The 18,794-nt window shown below is 44.8% G+C and overlaps 2 protein-coding genes across 2 annotated transcripts in view; one reads left to right on the forward strand and one right to left on the reverse strand.

Annotated features, from left to right (window-relative positions):
* LOC144953340 (uncharacterized) overlaps positions 1 to 18,794 on the reverse strand; it is a gene marked incomplete at its 5' end in the record, with an annotated part of 276,268 nt that overhangs the window by 206,137 nt on the left and 51,337 nt on the right. The window lies entirely within an intron of this gene.
* Positions 1 to 18,794, forward strand: part of LOC144953321 (uncharacterized) — a 109,447-nt gene that overhangs the window by 56,764 nt on the left and 33,889 nt on the right. The window contains 2 exon segments of the mRNA XM_078883887.1: positions 2,946 to 3,307; positions 8,832 to 9,137. Of these exon segments, the coding sequence (XP_078740013.1) occupies positions 2,946 to 3,307; positions 8,832 to 9,137 (668 nt within the window).

Below are 18,794 nucleotides of genomic sequence, written 5' to 3' on the forward strand. Positions count from 1 at the left end.
TAATTTTGGTTTATCGAAACGAACAAGGCACGTGCCATGTCGAGACGAATTGTTATCAACAATTTGTCCTTAAATATAATGCTAACACTGGATTAACGTTAACACTGGATTCGCATTCAAATTATTAGAATTACTCCGTGGTCCTCTTAGAATCACACTAATGTCGTAAGTCAAGGGCTCGCACCACAGCCTTGAAGGATTAGGCAGGTCCCTGGCTACTTTTGAAGAATTTGACTGAGCTCCAGGCACCGGTTCCTCGCACGTGGCGGATCCTTGAGGCACCCCGGGCCTCAGGGGCTCAGAAACTGTGGGCGCCACAACACATTTCCTTTGGCGTACGGTTTCCGTTGCCGAGTGCCCCACCACGTCGGACACACCAGACTTGGGCTGTACAGGACATGGGGATGAGCTGTCTGGGTGGGGACGGACATAACTACATGGGTACACACTGCGGCCATTTCACCTCTATGACTTCAACAAGACCCCGCCATGGGCGGAGCAACTTGGTGGACGTACCCGGTGTCACCTGTGGGCAATACAACCTGTCTACGACCGCCCATGGAAGCACGTGTTCCCGCCACCCCGTGTTCTTTTAATTAGCGTCTTGCGCTCTGGCAGGGAAAGTTCCTCGTTGTAAATCGTTTCACAACGTTCTGGTCCCGAAACCCGAAGTTTTTATGGGGATCACCTGTACTCTATAACATGTAAACTGATAACACTATGAACAATAACACTAAACATTAAACGACTTTAATTTTTTTTTTATATAATAGATTCCACCATAAACGGAGTTACGGTATGAGAATGTCATTAGAAGCATTTTAATCGCTCATATGTTTGTAAAGTATACGTTCAATCGAATCGGGGGACGGATATGCGAACTGTGGGGGTTTGCAGGGTTAGAATCGCATTAAAATTATTCTAGTAACAATATGTTCGTATGCGCATTTTACTGTGCTTGAATATATGTTATGTGCAAATGCGAATCGTTAGTCATAAATGCGAGGCACTGTTTAAAATGTGCATGTTTAATCCAGTATTAACGTTAATCCAGTGTTAGCATTATATTTAAGGGCAATATTGTTAATATCAATTCGTCTGGACATGGCACGTGCCTTGTTCGTCTCGATCAACCAAAACTAGTACAATGTCAGTCATAAAGGTGTGTGAGTTCATTCATAAGCAGTATTCGCTGATCCCCGATGACACAGACCTACACACAAACAAAGTACTCTTTATTAAATTATTATCAGCTCAGACATCATCATCTCAATCATTTCCAAAGACGTGTGGGGTCCCGCAAGAGCAGGGCCTGGCAACAAATATCTGAGCAGCGGAAGCAGCAGAATCAGAAGTAGCTGCGTCGCCCTCGAAATGTGATGTTGCTGCTGCTGTATTTGCTTCTGCGTCGATTAAGATTGACGCTCTTGATCGTCGCATTTGATCAACTCTGACATTGTAAACTCTCACATGTTAAACTCTAACATAGTGAAATATAATATTATAGCCTATGAACTACAACCTATCCATTGTTACGCTTTAAAATACGATTAACTGTTATAGTGCAGAACCACATAATTGGAGGTATGGGATAATAATCGCATACTAATCATTAGAATCGCACTGAGCTAATTAGAATCACACTGTGGTTGTACGTATGGTAAGTTAATATGCCAACCGGGGGTAGGATATGCAGGATTAGAATCGAATTACAATTATTCGAATCCCAATAGTCGTGTTAAAATCACACTGTCCACTGTTGGTTGAATGTGTCGTATCAATGAGTATACCAATCACACATTATAACATTTATACAATACACATGATTAAAAAAACGTATTTAAACATTTCTATTCATTTTTTTTTAACTGAGAATGTCGTTGTCCATGTGGGGAGATGGAGCACAGTGGATCATATCGTCTAAGCTGCTTTTAGGAATCCGTGTGAAAACCCAGTAACATCGCCTAACTCCAGTGACAGCACCTTACCCAAACTACATCTCCCAAACAAGGCAGCCTTACCGATGCTGTGCATTATGTTTATGGGATAACAGAGGTGTGTATTTTCGCATACGCCTTGCCCAAAAAGACTGATTGTCCGCTTAACAGCCTAGCCTGTAAACCACCATTGGTGATAGTGTTGTTTGAGAGCAGCTATTAAAGTCGCTTTGGCGACTTTAATAGCTGCTGGTGGCTGGCCAAACCATGCCTCGCTGTTTGTCTCCAGAGTGATGACGGATACAAACCAGACCAAGCGGAGACCATGTACCAGATCGGATTTTGGTAACTGATGTTAGAGTGATTGTATTGCAAGTGTGGTCACTACGCGTCTGTACGTGCTCACTCCCGAAGCTCGGCGATTTTTGGGAACGCAACGGGGCAGCATTCACTTTAAATCGAAGACAATGGAGGGCATGGGGAACGTGTTTTTCCATTTATTCAAAATAAGAGCACAATAACACACTGAGATGCACTTACATATTCATGTATGAAGCACAATGTGCACATTACCCTTCGGTATGTTAATAGACATGCGGATTGTGCCTTCCAAAATTAACAATCGAATGCGAATATCCTGAAAGACAAAGGATTGGATCCTAGGGGGGGAGTTATAAGGCGGCTCAGAAGCAGAGCTCAATGCCATTTCGAGAGGGAACTTGATGAGGTTGGACGCTCGACTCGTCGCTCTGCTGATCGCCCTTCAACCGCGAGACAACGCAGCCTGGCGAGCACAATTGCTGTGTCGACAGTTAGGCGATTTTGCGTCGGGAAAGGTCGTGGCGACATCTTCAGACGGGTTCCAGACATCGAAATACCGTGAATCTCCAAGTAAGTGTCTATTTTCGCGGATAAACGCTAAACATCCTTGCGGCCGATAGCGTACTTTTGACTCGAAAACACCGCTGCTATTACTACGCTCACATGGAGCAGAGACGCTCTCCACAGCCCCACGTACACGGAGGCAAGAAGCCATTCAATTGCTCTGTGTGTGGGAAGTCCTTTTCATGGCCATCACATCTTCAGAGACACCAGAGAACACACACGGGCGAGAAGCCATTCGTGTGCCCTGTGTGTGGGAAGACATTTTCAAAGTCATCAAATCTTCATAGTCATCAGAGAACACACACGGGCGAGAAGCCATTCCTGTGCCCTGTGTGTGGGAAGACATTTGCAGACTCATCAACGCTTCATAGTCATCAGAGAACACACACGGGCGAGAAGCCATTCCTTTGCCCTGTGTGTGGGAAGACATTTTCAAAGTCATCAAATCTTCATAATCATCAGAGAACACACACGGGCGAGAAGCCATTCCAGTGCCCTGTGTGTGGGAAGACATTTGCAGACTCATCAACCAGGAACAGGCATCAGAAGGTCCACAATGATAGGAAACTGAAATCAAAAGCTGAAATTCAAGGTGCTGCAATGAGTCCTGAAGAAGTTTCCACCTTCGATCCCATGCAGTTGGATCCCGAGAGATGGCTGGATGTAATGGAGTGGCTCGAGAGTCAACCAGAGAGCTCGGGGTGACTGAACAAATATTATGTCATTTGGCTATACCTATTAAGCCGTATCGAGTACTTTTGTGTATAATTTTGACCATTTTTGTTTTACAGTTTTTGTGAGTTTAATTACGTGCACAGTGGTGGTTTGTAATGTTATCGGATTACTTGCCGAAGTGGTGTGATGAGCACTGGTTGTGAGAGGGTTCAATTGTAGTCGTTAAGTGTTCCTGTTGAGCTAAAGTTGGAATGCGTCTGTAGTTAGAGCTTTACTCAACATTTTAAAAGGTTTTTTTTCAAGTATAAAGTTTTTTTTGGTTGGTAATAATCGACTTTAGATAGTCGATTTCAGGATGTACATTGATGACGCGTTCGTTGGATATATGGCCTTGACTTCAACATAGACGCACAGGTGAACAAACGTGATGAACTAATAAGGAAATAATGGGGAATGATACTTTAACGCTTTGGTATTCCTGGAACGGAAATGGTTTGCATTGTACTGGAAATGTGTGAACATAGGACATAATAAATATTCCATTCGAGTTTTGACGTAAAAATGATTGCAGATGAATAAAAACGTATTATTAACTCATGTTTGTCCGTTCTTTATTTTATAATGTTCCTAGCAAAAACATTTTAAGATTATTTCAGGAGGAGGATCTCTATCACACAAGTGTGCCCTTAAACGGCAGCATCTTGGCTGTCTACCCGATTAACACGTGTTCCTTGAGGGGAAAGGTCCCCGTAGTTAATCGTTTCTCAACCTACCAGTCCTTAATCCCGAAGTATGCCGGGGATACACTGTACTCTATAACATGTAAACTGTAACACTATAAACGATAATACTAAACATAAAAAGACTATAAACTAGTGTTTTAATTTAGAACGATCTAAACGGAGGTAAGGTATTAGAATCTCATTATAAGCAGTAGAATCACAGTGTGGTCTTATTAGAATAGCACTTTGCTCATATGTATGTATAGTGTACGTGCAAGGATCGGATTAAAATCATTACAATTACACTACGGTCGTTATAGAATCACGATTTTCACTGCTGGATGAATGTTACATCTCAATGGTATCGAAGAACAATAGACAGTTTTATATTCATAAATTAACGCACAAACACATTATAAGCTCATGAGCTTATGAATCGTTACAATTTTTATAGCAATCACAAATTGTAACAAAGCGAAATTCCCACTAAGCAAAACATCACGCTCACGTGGCGGATTATTTAACAAACTGCAACACTAAAGTGGCAGAACTCAACAAGAAATGCGCACGACAGCAAGTTCAACAACAATGGACAAATCCTAAAAACAGACCACACGCACGTTAGTAGCTGTTAGAAGAAGACAACACCTAGCACGTTCAACTTTACACATTATACAGCCCCAAATATCCAACTCGAAAATTAGGCGGTATATGACACCATTTGAACTTCCTACTTTCGTTCTCGATTAATGAAGATATTCTTGGCAAATACTATCGCTTTCGCTTGTGATGTACCTCCTAATTATGGCCTCGGTTCCAAAAACCAACAAAATAAATGCGAATTCCTCCATTATTCCAAGCTGCACAATTCAGGGTTGTGGACCGCTTTAAATTCTTCAATTTAATCACAGTAAATGCGTCAGACCACATCAGGACACTCAACTTCGAGCATCTTTGAAGCAACGAGATGAGATGGCTAAGAACTGCAAGCTTATTCTAGTGTAATAACAGCCATAGAGGGTTCACGTGGGGATTGGCTTGCCGGTCCTGCTTTGTAGCCAATAAGGGATGAGCCAGGGAGCATGGCCTTGGCGTGATCGCGGCGAGTTAGCAGGGGTCATTGGCCTGGCCAATCGGGGCCTCAGCTAATGGGGAGCCGGATCAGAGGCGTGGTCCAGGGATTGACAGGGAACCATCGGGAACGGTCAACGCTGTCTATAGATGATTGGCTGGGGGGTACCACGTGACGAAGGGATTAAGAGAGAGGGAGAGAGGACAGTCGTGAGCAGACTTGGGGACGACAAGAGCAAGAGTCACGCGCGTACGGGGCTCTGGGTGCCACGTGCGCGGTGGGGACTTTGCGAGAAGTCTGCCCTCTCTCAGTTGTCTGCCAGCAACGGGGAGTGTGTGTAAAGTGTAACTGTGGAAGTTGAAAATAAAAAGGACTGATTCCAGAAGCAGTCTCAAGGAGGTTTATTACACTAGTGTTAACGATATTTTAGCAATATGGGTAAGTACAATATATGTACTAAGAATTCGTCAACATAGCAGGTGTCTTGTTCTCCGTAATCAACCAAAATTATGACAAATTCTATCATAAATGAGTGTGAGCTAATTTTTCGGTAGTAGTCGCTAATCTCCGTCACACAAGTCTGCCCTTAACGAGCAGCATCTTGGCTGTCTCCCCATTAACATGTTCCTAGAGGCGAATGGCCCCGTTATAAATCGTTTCGCTGCATTCTGGTCCCTAATCCCGAAGTATACTGGAGATCCACTGTACTATATAACATGTCAACTGTACCATTATAAACGATAACACTAAACATTAAACTACTATAAACTGGTTTAATAATGTATTACACCATTAACGGAGGTACGGTATTAAAATCTCATTAGAAGTATTTGAATAGCACTCTGCTCATAAATATGTATAGTGTATGTTCAATCGAACAGGTTTTTGGGGTTAAATTGCGTAAGTAAAAAATATATATTGTTAAACCCGCCACCACCCGACACATCAAAATAGTAAGGTTTGTCACTTAAACAGAACATGACAATTCGTTACTAAAGCATGTCTATTCCGGTCACTATTCTTCAATTAGGATTACCGTTAGCAGCCTATCTTAGTACACCCAATCGACAGGAAGTACAAGGTCAATGGGTTAACTTAATTCGCATGCCTAATGTACGTTGATTACCATATAAAAAACCCAAACGGAAATGGGTACCCAGAGCCATATATATATATATATATGTATCCATTAACACCCCCCCTTCCCCACTTCGCGCAAGAAGAGCACACACGTTTTGTCATCACATCTACCTCTCTATTTACGGAACGAAACAGGAGGACGTCTCCACAAAACTGGCCGTCGCCTAATGAAGATTGTTGTAATTACTGGCGAAACGTCGTACTTAGATTGTATATGTTGTGACCTTGGCTCTCAAACACACCATTGTGCTGGACGTGACAACCCTTACTAATTAGGTGTGTTGGGTGGTGGCGGGCTTAACGACGCATTTTCATATTTAGTCAATTTATGGATACGGTATTCACATCTCATTAGAAGTATTATATTCGCACTTTGCTCATATGTATGTAAAGTGTTCGTTCAATCGAACCGGGGATCGGATATGCGAATTGTGGGAGGTGCAGGGTAAGAATCGCATTAAAATTCCTAGAATAACAATAGTATTAGCATTTTACTGTGCTTGAATGTATGTTATGTGCAAATGCAATCATTTGTCGTAAATGCGAGGCAGTTGTTAAGAGGTGCACGTTGAATCCAGTGTTAACGTTAATTTTAGCATTTTATTTAAGGACACTATTGTTTATAATCATTCGCCTGGACATGGCACGTGCCTGGTTCTACTCGATCAACCAAAATTAGTACAATGTCGGTCATAAAGGAGTGCGAGTTCATTAATGAGTAGTATTCGCCTAGCCCCTATGACACTAACCCACACACAGTTATGGTGAGACAAAGTAAACTTTATTCGCTCAAACCTCAGCTCAGACATGATCATAGCAATCATTTACAAAGACGTGTGGGGTCCTGCCGGGCAGCAGAAAAATCAGAATCAGAAGTAGCTGCATTGCCCTCGAAATGTGATGTTGCTGCTGTTGTCGTTGATGATATCGTTGTTGCTGCTGTAGTTGCTTTATTTGCTGTTATATACGCAGGGATGTGGTGTTCCGTGATGGGATAATGCCTTTGATCAAAAACTATGATCAATCGCACCGAATTGACGCCCTTGATCGGTGCATTTGATCAACTCAGACATTGTAAACTCTCACATGTTAAACTCAAACATATAATATTATAAATCATGCTCTCATGCCCTTTGGATTGCACCCGTTGGGTTGCACTTCCTCGTCGAGGAGGCCGCTCTCCTCCTTTTCTACGGTTACATGCTTATTTCTTACATTAACATCATGCTAATCTTTCACACTGTGGTCGTACGTATGATAAGTGAATATGCGAACCAGGGGTAGGATGTGCAGGATTAGAATCTAATTACAATTATTCGAATCCCGCTAGTCGTATTAGAATCACACTGTCCACTGAATGTGTCGAATCAATGTAATTTTTTTTAAACTAGAATGTCGTTGTCCATGTGGGGAGATGGAGCGCAGTGGATCGTATCGTCTAAGCTGCTTTTCGGAATCCGTGTGATCACCCAGTCACATCGCCGAACTCCAGTCAAAGCGCCTTACCCAAACTACATCTCCCCAACAAGGCAGCCTTCCCGCTGCTGTGTATTGTGTTTATGGGATAACAGAGGTGTGTATTATCCCATACGCCTTGCCCAAAACGACTGATTGTCCGCTTAACACCCTAGCCCATAAACCACTATTGGTGACAGTGTTGTTTGAGAGCAGCTATTAAAGTCGCTGCGGCAAACGAGGTGGTGGCTGGCAAAACCATGCCTCGCTGTTTGTCTCCGGAGTGCTGCATTCACTTTAATCCCATTTATTCAAAATAAGCGCACAATTACACACTGAGATGCACTTACATATTCACGCATGAAGCACAATGGGCACATTACCCTTCGGTATGTTAATAAACATGCGGATTGTGCCTTCCAAAATTAACAATCGAATGCAAATATCCTGAAAGACAAAGGATTGGATCCTAGGGGGGGAGTTATAAGGCGGCTCAGAAGCAGAGCTCAATGCCATTTCGAGAGGGAACTTGATGAGGTTGGACGCTCGACTCGTCGCTCTGCTGATCGCCCTTCAACCGCGAGACAACGCAGCCTGGCGAGCACAATTGCTGCGTCGACAGTTAGGCGACTTTGCGTCGGGAGAGTTCGTGGCGACATCTTCAGACGGGTTACAGACATCGATATACCGTGAATCTCCAAGTAAGTGTCTATTTTCGCGGATAAACTCTTAAACGTTTTCGTCGTTGAATTAGCGGGATTTTTTTGCGTCACTGTTAGACGCGAGTGTCGTTATTGTTTTAGCAGTTAACAAAATCCAAAACTCAACGCTAAACATAATTGCGGCCGATAGCGTAATTTTGACTCAATAACACCGCTACTGTTACTACGCTCACATGGAGCAGAGACGCTCTCCACAGCCCCACGCACACGGGGGCAAGGAGACATTAAATTGCTCTGTGTGTGGGAAGGCATTTTCACGGCAATCAAGTCTTAAGAGACACCAGAGAACACACACGGGCGAGAAGCCATTCCTGTGCTCTGTGTGTGGGAAGACATTTGCACAGTCGTCAAATCTTCAGAGACACCAGAGTACACACACGGGCGAGAAGCCATTCCTGTGCCCTGTGTGTGGGAAGACATTTGCACAGGCATCAACTCTTCAAAACCATCAGAGCACACACACTGGTGAGAAGCCATTCCCGTGCTCTGTGTGTGGGAAGGCATTTGCACGGTCATCAACCATGAACAGGCATCAGAAGGTCCACAATGATAGAAAACTGAAATCAAAAGCTGAAATTCAAGGTGCCGCAATGATTCCTGAAGAAGTTTCCACCTTCGATCCCATGCAGTTGGATCCCGAGAGATGGCTGGATGTAATGGAGTGGCTCGAGAGTCAACCAGAGAGCTCGGGGTGACTGACAAAATATTACGTCATGTGGTTATACCTTTTAATCCGTATCGAGTACTTTTTTGGTTATAATTTTGACCATTTTAGTTTTACAGTTTTTTTAGTTTAATTACGTGCACAGTGGTGGTTTGTAATGTTATCGGATTACTTGCCGAAGTGGTGTGATGAGCACTGGTTGTGAGAGGGTTCAATTGTAGTCGTTAAGTGTTCCTGTTGAGCTAAAGTTGGAATGCGTATGTAGGTACATCTTTACTCAACATTTAAAAGTTTTTTTTTCAAGTATATAGCTTTTTTTTGATTGGTATTAATCGACTTTAGATAGCGATTTCAGGATGTACATTGATGACGCGTTCGTTGGATATATGGCCTTAACTTCAACATAGACGCACAGTGAACAAATGTGGTGAACTAATAAGGAAATAATGGGGAATGATACTTTAACGCTTTGGTATTCCTTCGAGTTTTGACGTAAAAATTATTGCAGATGAATAAAAACGTATTTTTTACAAATGTTTGTCCGGTCTTTATTTTATAATGTTCCTAGAAAAAACATGTTAAGATAATTTCAGGTGGAGGATCTCCGTCACACAAGTATGCCCTTACCCAGAAGCATCTTGGCTGTCTACCCTTGAGGGGAAAGGTCCCCGTAGTTAATCGTTCATTAACGTAACAGTCCCTAATCCGCGAAGTATGTCGGGGATAAACTGTACTTTATAACATGTAAACTGTAATACTATAAACGAAAACACTAAACATTAAACTATTATAAACTAGTGTTATAATTCATAACCATATAAACGGAGTTAAGGTATTATAATATAATTAGAAGCATTAGAATCACAGTGTGGTCGTATAAGAATCGCTAATATGTATGTATAGTGTACGTGCAAGGATCGGATAAAAATGATCACAATTACAACATGGTCATATTACAATCACGATTTTCACTGCTAGATGTCATCGAATAACAAATGACGGAATATATTTATATAAATACACGCACAACCCCATTATAAACTCATGAGATTATGAATCGTTACAATTATTATAACAATCACAAATTGTGAAAAAGCGAAATTCCCACAAGCAAAACACCACGCTCACGTGACGAATTCTTAAACAAATGACAGAACTCAACAACAAAAAACGCTGCAATAAAAGAACAATATCAATGGGCAAATTCTAAAAACAGACAACACACGCACGTTAGTAGCTGTTAGAAGAAGGCAACACCTAGCACCTTCAACTATACACATCATACAGCCAACTCGTAAATGGGGCGGTATATGACAGCCTCCGCTGCCGTCGACGGGGCCAAGCAGCGAGTGTTTAACTCCATTGTTTCAGAATCCGTGTCATCACCCGGCCACAGCGCCTTAGCCAAACTACATCTCCCGAACAAGGCAGCCTTCCCTATGCTGTGTATTTTAGCGGTATATTTACGGACGCACTTGAAGATAACAATTCGTCTAGAAAAGGCAGGCGACTTGTTCTACCAACACGATTTAAATTTATATCCGAAAGAAGTATGAGTTCATTCATGAGTAGTATTCACTAAACCCCGATGGCACTAACCTACACACAGTTATGATTAAACAAAGTAAACATTAGTCGCTCATCCCAGCTCAGACATGATCATAGCAATTATTTCCAAATCCGTGTCGGGTCCCACGAGAACAGGGCACGTCCACAAACTCTCAAATTGTAAACTCACATAGCATACTCTAACATTATAAACTCTAACAATATAACCTTTAAACTATGAGCTATACATTGTAACGCTTTAAAATAACACTACAAACGAGTGTTATAGTAAACTATAATGTTGTGAACTCTAACAATATAAGCTATGAGCGATACATTATAACGCTATAAAATAACAATAAACTGGTGTTAAAGATTAGAACACCGAACATTGAAGTGTGATATTCGAATTCACACCGTGGTCCTCTAGTAATCACACTTTGCTCGTCCGTATGTAACATGCCTGTATGTAATATGTACTGTATGCATGTGATATGTCTGTATGTAGTATGTATGCATGTAAAATGTATGTATCACTTTCCAATGGCCATTTTGATCCCGGGAGTTACCCGGGTGGTGTCACACTGTACTGATTGTTTTAGCATGTCGCAAATTCCGACATGGCTTGTGCAACGGGCAGAGAGTGACAGCGGCGGGAGCCGGGCTGCAACCTTTTTTGACAGTTTATTAAATTTCAAAGTGCATGGGATTGGCACTCCAAAACATGATAAATGTACAGTAACGCCAACTGCATCCGTGCCAAACATGATACGCGGACACATGCTGCATATTATGCAACACATGCCCTTACCAGCAGCAGCATGCACAACATCTAAATTACACAACCGAAGTAGACAGCAAGCCGTCCATGGAGACCTGATCAACGTCAATACATAATAATGGTAATAGGCCGGATAAACCGAAAAGTACCAATTGTACCCATCAAACAGTCAGCTGGGTTGCCCCATGGGGGTATTGACCCATGGGCGAAACTGTAGGGGGCGCTACGCAACTGGCCGTGGTCCCGGCAGGTGAAGCTGCCAGCTCAGTCCGCTAAGACTTACTGTATAGCGACCCCTGCCTACTCGTAAGGTAAAGTTGTTTGGGGACTCCACTAATCGCAGCACGCAGCACCCATTTTTTACATAAATAAACGTAATATTAGCGTAACTACCATTCGCACACTTGCATACACACCACACTCACACAGCGCAGGGTCTGCGCCCACAGTGCACTGCAGCACTGCGGCGCAGACCTTGCCAGACCTATGCTATCGCTCTCTTCCGGGCGTTTTATTCATTTATTTTTATCGAATCAAAGTGAGCTTTGGCTTTTTGCCAGCTGTTTTATTTTCATCGAATCAGAGTGAGCTGTCAGGGTGGGGCCGTAAATAAATAAATAAAAGTCCAGACACGCACGCAGACGACCAAACCAGCGTAGTTGTTTAAGATTTACATGTAACTCAAATTCACACTTAGTACAACCACCTCACTCACTTAAATTTAACTACAGATCAAAAACTATAATACAAACCTGAATTTAAAAGTAAATAAACCAATGGGATGGTGTTTATACGCTTGAAATGTAATGAATGAAATGCAAGTTAATAATTCCAATTAAACAAAAAATAACTACGAACAAATATGAAGCCTGAGGCCTAGGTATATGCCAGGCCTGATGGCCAGGCATCGCTTCAGTCCTCGCCGCAGTAACGGCGACATCAAAAACAGCACAAAGCGAGGGGGCAAATGTTTAATGTCGAACCGAGGGCTCTGCTGTTTCCGGTGACGCACAACACCCGCACTGCACCACGTGGTGCGCCCGCCAAGCGCGTGGGGGCGGAGCCTCGCTGTAGTGACGTCACCTCTGTTACGTCATAGCCACGCCTCCACCCGCAGTCGAGAGGAATGCGCACGAGTGAGCAGCAGCAGAAGAAGCATTTGCAGAGCGAATCCTCAACGAGGTGAGCGTCCCTGTTGACGATGTGTGTTGTTTATTTTTATTGCACGTTTTGACTACAAACTAAAGCTTCCTTATTTTTGTATATGTTGGTATTTGGATTTTCTTAAACCAAATTAGGACTATTAGTTAGGTTACTTGGCATGCTCTGATATGTTACTGTTACTGCCATTGTTTAGACCCAAAGCAAGTTAACATTTAAAACGTTCATAACTAACCTGTTTAAATCTTATATAATATGATTAACATGTCTATAATGATTGTGTTCTGATTGCCTGCATAATTGTGCCCTGCATTACATGTATTGAATGTTATGCAACACGGGGGCGGAGTCTGCCTTTTAGCTCAGACCCAAGCTGCTGCCATAGACGTCTCCTATCTGTGACGTCACAGCCACATGGGCGGTACTTCTGACATCACGTGACCTACGACGTCATTCTCGGGTCATAACAAATAATTTAAGTATGGTCATTTGACCCCAATGACCTACAAGACATAGGGGGGCCTTTATCAAGCAGTCGATTAATACAAATGGGCTGTGCATCAACATGCTTGTCTGGATTAGAGGTTAAACATCACGGTTATGTCTGGCGATTTAATGCAGTGGGTGGTCAAATATGTAATAATTGAGAGGATGAGTGATTCAAAAGGTTGCTAAATCTGAGCGTTTTTACAACCTCCCCAGGCCCTCCAACATCAAACAGAAACTATTCCTTCCCAACAACATGGACAGACAACGCAAGTGGGCTGACATCTTGGAGGACTATGATGGTAAGTCCCAGTTACCTGCATCACGTGGCTTTTATGCAGAGGAGGCAGCTCCCTGATTAATTATTTTTAGTGGACGTGGCTTGGTGGTAATGGAAAGAGGTAACGGTCAAGTGAGGCAGACAGCATGGATTTAGAGCTGCGTTTCAGGCATCTTTGTTTAAACGGGGGTCTCAAGTTCATGGAATTGATGGTCTCAACATGCTTACAAAAATATTTACTTGTAAAGTTTTACTGCCATGTGACTAATATTTCTCAACAGCAGGTCATGTTATGTGTTAAGAGGTAATTGCAGGAATCTCAGAATTAGTTCCGTGAATCTCCACGTGCTTCGTTCTCTAAGACATTACTCGTCGTTTGAATTAATTTTGTTTTCCGTAGCCCGGGAGTCATGGCGCCAGTCGACCACGTGGGGGGACATTATGGATGAAGTGGACCCTTTCCCAGGCCAAAGCTATGAAAATCGTTCCCCAAAGGTGTGTATGGGGTCTATGGGAGTCAAACACCACATTCTCTCCACACTCCCACACAATTGCACCAAAACATCACTGCATCTCACATCACCACACCATCTCTTCACATCACCTTTCTCATCACACCACACCACCACCAACTCAATACAATATACTTTTAGGTTTTTTCGGTAAAGTGACATACGTGAGTATGAATACTTGCAGTCACGAAAGCTTCAAATCGAGAATCAATACAATATCATAGAGCCTCATAAAGCGTCAATACCATCACAAGGCACCGTCTCTCCAGAACATTCCACAATTTCACCTCTCCATATCACAACACAATCTCCCAACACCATCACTCCATCCCTCCATCATCACGTCATGCCATGAGTTAATGTGCATGTTTGCATCCGTACATAGATGTGCCAGTATGCATTTTTGTTTGTCTATGTGCCCGTCTATGTTTGTGTGCCTGCGAGAATATATTTTGTCCTGAGGGAACATGTCTGAATAGTCATGTGCTTATCTTCGCGTGAACAGAGGAGCATTGGGGAGGTGAAGAACTTCAGCGGAGTGAAGCGTCTCCAGGAGGACAAGCGCCTTGCGAAGGAGAAATGCACAATGGAAGAAAAGCGCCCCAATGAGGTGAAGCGCCTCGCCAAGTTGAAGCACCAAACGGAGCAGAAGTGCCTTCGAAATAATATCCTCAACGACGTGAAACGCGTCATGGAAAAGCGCCTCCTTGAAGAAACGCGCTTCATGGAGGAAAAGCGCCTTCGCGAGGTGAAGCGTCTCAAGGAGAAGCATCTGGATGAAGAGAAGCGCCTCATAGATGTGAAGCGGGTCGAGGAAGAGAAGCACCTCATGGAGGAGAATCGCCTCTTTGAGGTGAAGCGTCTCATAGAGCTGAAGCGTCTTGAGAAAAAAAATAAGCGACTTGAGGAGAGGCGCTTTCGCAAGGTGAAGCTCCTCGAGGAGAAACGTCTCATGCAGGAGAAGCGCCTCCTTGAGGTGAAGCGTCAAGAGGAGGAGGAGCACTTGATGGAGGAGAAGCGTCTTGTGGAGCAGAAGCGCCTCGAGGAGGAAGAGGAGCGTCTCGCCAAGATCGAGCGACAATGGCTCCAGACCGATACCACCAGCAGCAGCACCACTACCACTGACACCACCGCCGCCACCGCCGCTGCCACAACCACCACCGCCGCCACCACCACCACCGCTGCCACGTCCTCCAATCCTGTGTTGAGCCCATTTGCTCCGAGCTTTGGAGAAGAGGGCTTCCAAGAAGATAAAGCAAACTTCGGAATCGCTGAGCCACGGTAAACCAGTCTGCGTGTGCGTCCTGTGTGGTTATTTTTGTTATTTATTGCCATGCTTCTCACGCAGCATCAGCCTTACTCGGTCTCAAGACTTTTTTTCAGGAGGATCCTGCCAAGTTTGCTCGCATTTTGCAAGAAAGTTGCTACTGTTTGCGATCCAAATTGAACGATTTGCATTGCTTGTGTGGGTTCAGTAACAGGGAGAAGGCTGCAGAACATTCCCAGAACAGGGGGCTGCATAATCCACACGGAGAATGTGGCCAAACGTGGAAATCAAATCCAGGTCAATGTTGCTGTGATGCACAGGTGCTCAAGCTCTGTCGCGCTCTCAAAATTCACAGACACTGCAAACTCTACGTGTACATTCCGCTATACTGAGGACAGATTTATTTTTCATAACTGGTTTTTGGGTTAGACCACGTAACAAAGTGGGCATATCTTCACCATGTAACCCTCCATCCACCGTGAGATTTTCGCTGTCTATCGCCTATTTCCAGGCTAGCTGCCAAGTCGCCTTGTAATGCACAGCGACAGCTACCACTGAGAGGGGTGTCCAATTTAAAACGCGATGAGATGAGAGATGCGAGAGGCTCATCACATGCAATGGATGTGTTGAAGCGGCCAAATGGTCGTGCACTCATTCCTCACCGCTTACAGTTCAGATCTTGCTTCCCGCCTTGGCTATTATTGCTGCTGCATTGACCACACAGATCCACACCCATTCCGTCACAGTGGACGTTCAGGATCTCTATCGATGCCATTTGAAATGCTTAGGACATTATGTGCAAGGGGTCAATTAGAATATACATATAGAAACATGTCAATCTAGATTTTAAGTTTTCGTGACTTCAGGGATCCATACTCTTTGGTTATATCGGTAAATTCACGTAGGTATGAAATCAAATAAATGAAATTAAATCACGACGTTTCGATGGCCATGTCTTTATTGCAAGAAAATGGATTGCTGTGGTTTCCCACCTGATGATGATTGCTTGTGTTGCAATCGAAACGTTGTGATTTATTTTATACCTACGTGACTTTTTTGAAAGAACCAAAAAAATGTCACTTCAAATTATTCAGCTAAATTTGCACAGCAACGCCACCCACTACTGTGAAGCTACAGCAGCCTGTGTGAGACACAGCTGCACCTATCTCAAGGATAGCCTGGCGCCATGAGAATGACAGCACCAATACTAAGCACACTCACTGGCCATGTCGTGATTGCTGTTTCTATTCAGCTCGAATTAATCCGCCACACATTCCACCCACGGACGATGGGGAGATGGCCATGTCTGCCGTAGCAGCAAGGTGGAACGGTGTCGTGTTGTCTGTTCACAGATCTGTGCCAGCTCAGCCCTCCTCCTCACTCGTCCAGGCCTTTAAAGTGAAGACAGAGGTTATGGAGAAGGAGACGAAGGGAGAGGTGAAGGAGGAGATGATGGAGGATGAGGTACAGACAGAGGAGGAGGAGAAATCGGAGGAAGAGAAGGCAAAGGAGGAAGAGATTGTGATGGTGACAATGGAGGAGAACACGGAGAGAGAGGAGAAAGACAATACGGAGATGGAGGACAAGGAGACAACAAAGGATGAACAGATGGTCGTGGTGGAGGACATGAAGACGACGGACAAAGGGGCAACAATGGTGGTAGAGGAGGAAGAGAAGACGGTGTCGGAGATGGTGGTGCCAGAAGTTGAGGAGGAGATGAAGGATGAAGAGATGGTGCTAGCGGAGGAGAAGAAGATGGAGAAGATGGAGGTGGCGCAGGAAGAGGAGGAGGTAGAGGAGAAGATGGTGGTGGAGGATGAAGAAGAGGGGATGGATGAGGATGAGACGGAGGAGAAAATGGAAGAGGTGCAGGTGGAGATGCACGAAAAGAAGAGGAAGCGAGGGGGCCTCGCTCGAGTGGCGACAGCGATCGCCTCACTCCTCCGCCGCGTGCTGCTTTGTGGTGGCAGGTCCACCGCCCAGTAAGGGTGATGGCGGTGGTCGTGCATCGGTGCCAACCGTGACCACTATCACCACACTACCCACCCCGTGATACTCGCTACACACACCACACGGTTCCCCAGAGAGACGGTGCCACCGGGACCACAGCTGGGGAATGAAGCTGAGCAGCAGATGCCAGGACTACAGCGGAGAATGACTGCTGCCAGGAGACCTCACATCACACACACACACGGGACTATTCCATTAGCATAGCCGGCCCCACACTGGGCCCCTTCCATGCTGGTTTTCATCCAGGCAGTACTCATGGGATGACCTTGCCATGGTTTAAAGGACATGGAAGGGGCAGCTGACCCAGGGGGAGAGAGCTGGAGGGGTCTGATGCAGACAATTAACAAAACATGCACGTGCCAAGTCTCAAGGATGCTGTGTTAAGAATTAGAATCAATATAATTGTTGTTGTTGTTACTATAAACTTCGTGAAATCAACCCATGAGGACACAACGTAACGTTGCATTGCTTGCGAGTGCTGCCTGTGTTGGTTAAATGTGTCTTGGCTCGTGTGTGCGGTATCCCAGCTGTGTGTGCGGCGGTACAAAGACAAATAGACAACAAGAAAGGTTTTGGGAAATGGTCCTTCTACAAGCGGTGTTGGGAAAACATATTTAGGTGTTTTGCCTTCTTCATAACAAACCGCCCCACATTTGCCCCAATGCTCTACTGCCCCTTAACTCCACTGCCAATCTGCCACACTGCCCCTCTGCTTCACCATCTGCCTCAGCAGTTGAAACAAATGATTAAGTATCATAAATCTCCTTGCCTCTGTGCACCAATCAGTCAAAAATGGGTGTGGCACATGTGGAGGCCGACGTCCAACTCCCCGCTCCCCCCTCCTTGTCGGCCGCCTCTCGCCAGGCCCCGTCCGATCGGGTGATCGCCCCCCCCGTGCCATCACCCTCTCTGAGGCACATGGCTAAGTGGCTGGCTCACCACCGCCTGGGGTTATCTCCCACACGCTCCCCACGTACACCACCACCAAAGGAACGTGGTGGCGTGCACGCGCGCACCCCTGCAGGCGCATGTGTTTTACGCAGAGGCCGGCGCGAATCAACAGAAACGGCGGCGCTATCAAGAAGCACGCAAAGGCAAATGCGAAAGGGCTGTGTGAATATGCACACAGCCCTGTCGATTCAATCTCCTGGCTCCGCCAATTGGGGTTTGGCCAGGAGACGTTATAGAAGCCTGTCCCCCCAGGGCCTCCGGCACAAGCTTATTAGTTACATATTTAATTTGTGGTCTAGTGGTAATTAATTGAAGGTGGAGGGGTTACCAGCCCCTCGCACCCGTACAGAGCCCCTGTTAAGCCACTGTGGTGGTCATAGATGCCATGAAGCCCTCCTCCTACAGCACTGTCCACGAAAAAGTTGCCCGTCCGGCACCACACACTCACCCACCCACCCACTCACCAACCGACCCACACACTCACTCACTCATTCACCCACCCACCCACTCACCCACCCACCCACCC

This window comes from Lampetra fluviatilis, chromosome 74 (assembly GCF_964198595.1).
Source record: "Lampetra fluviatilis chromosome 74, kcLamFluv1.1, whole genome shotgun sequence".
NCBI classification, from domain to species: Eukaryota; Metazoa; Chordata; class Hyperoartia; order Petromyzontiformes; family Petromyzontidae; genus Lampetra; species Lampetra fluviatilis.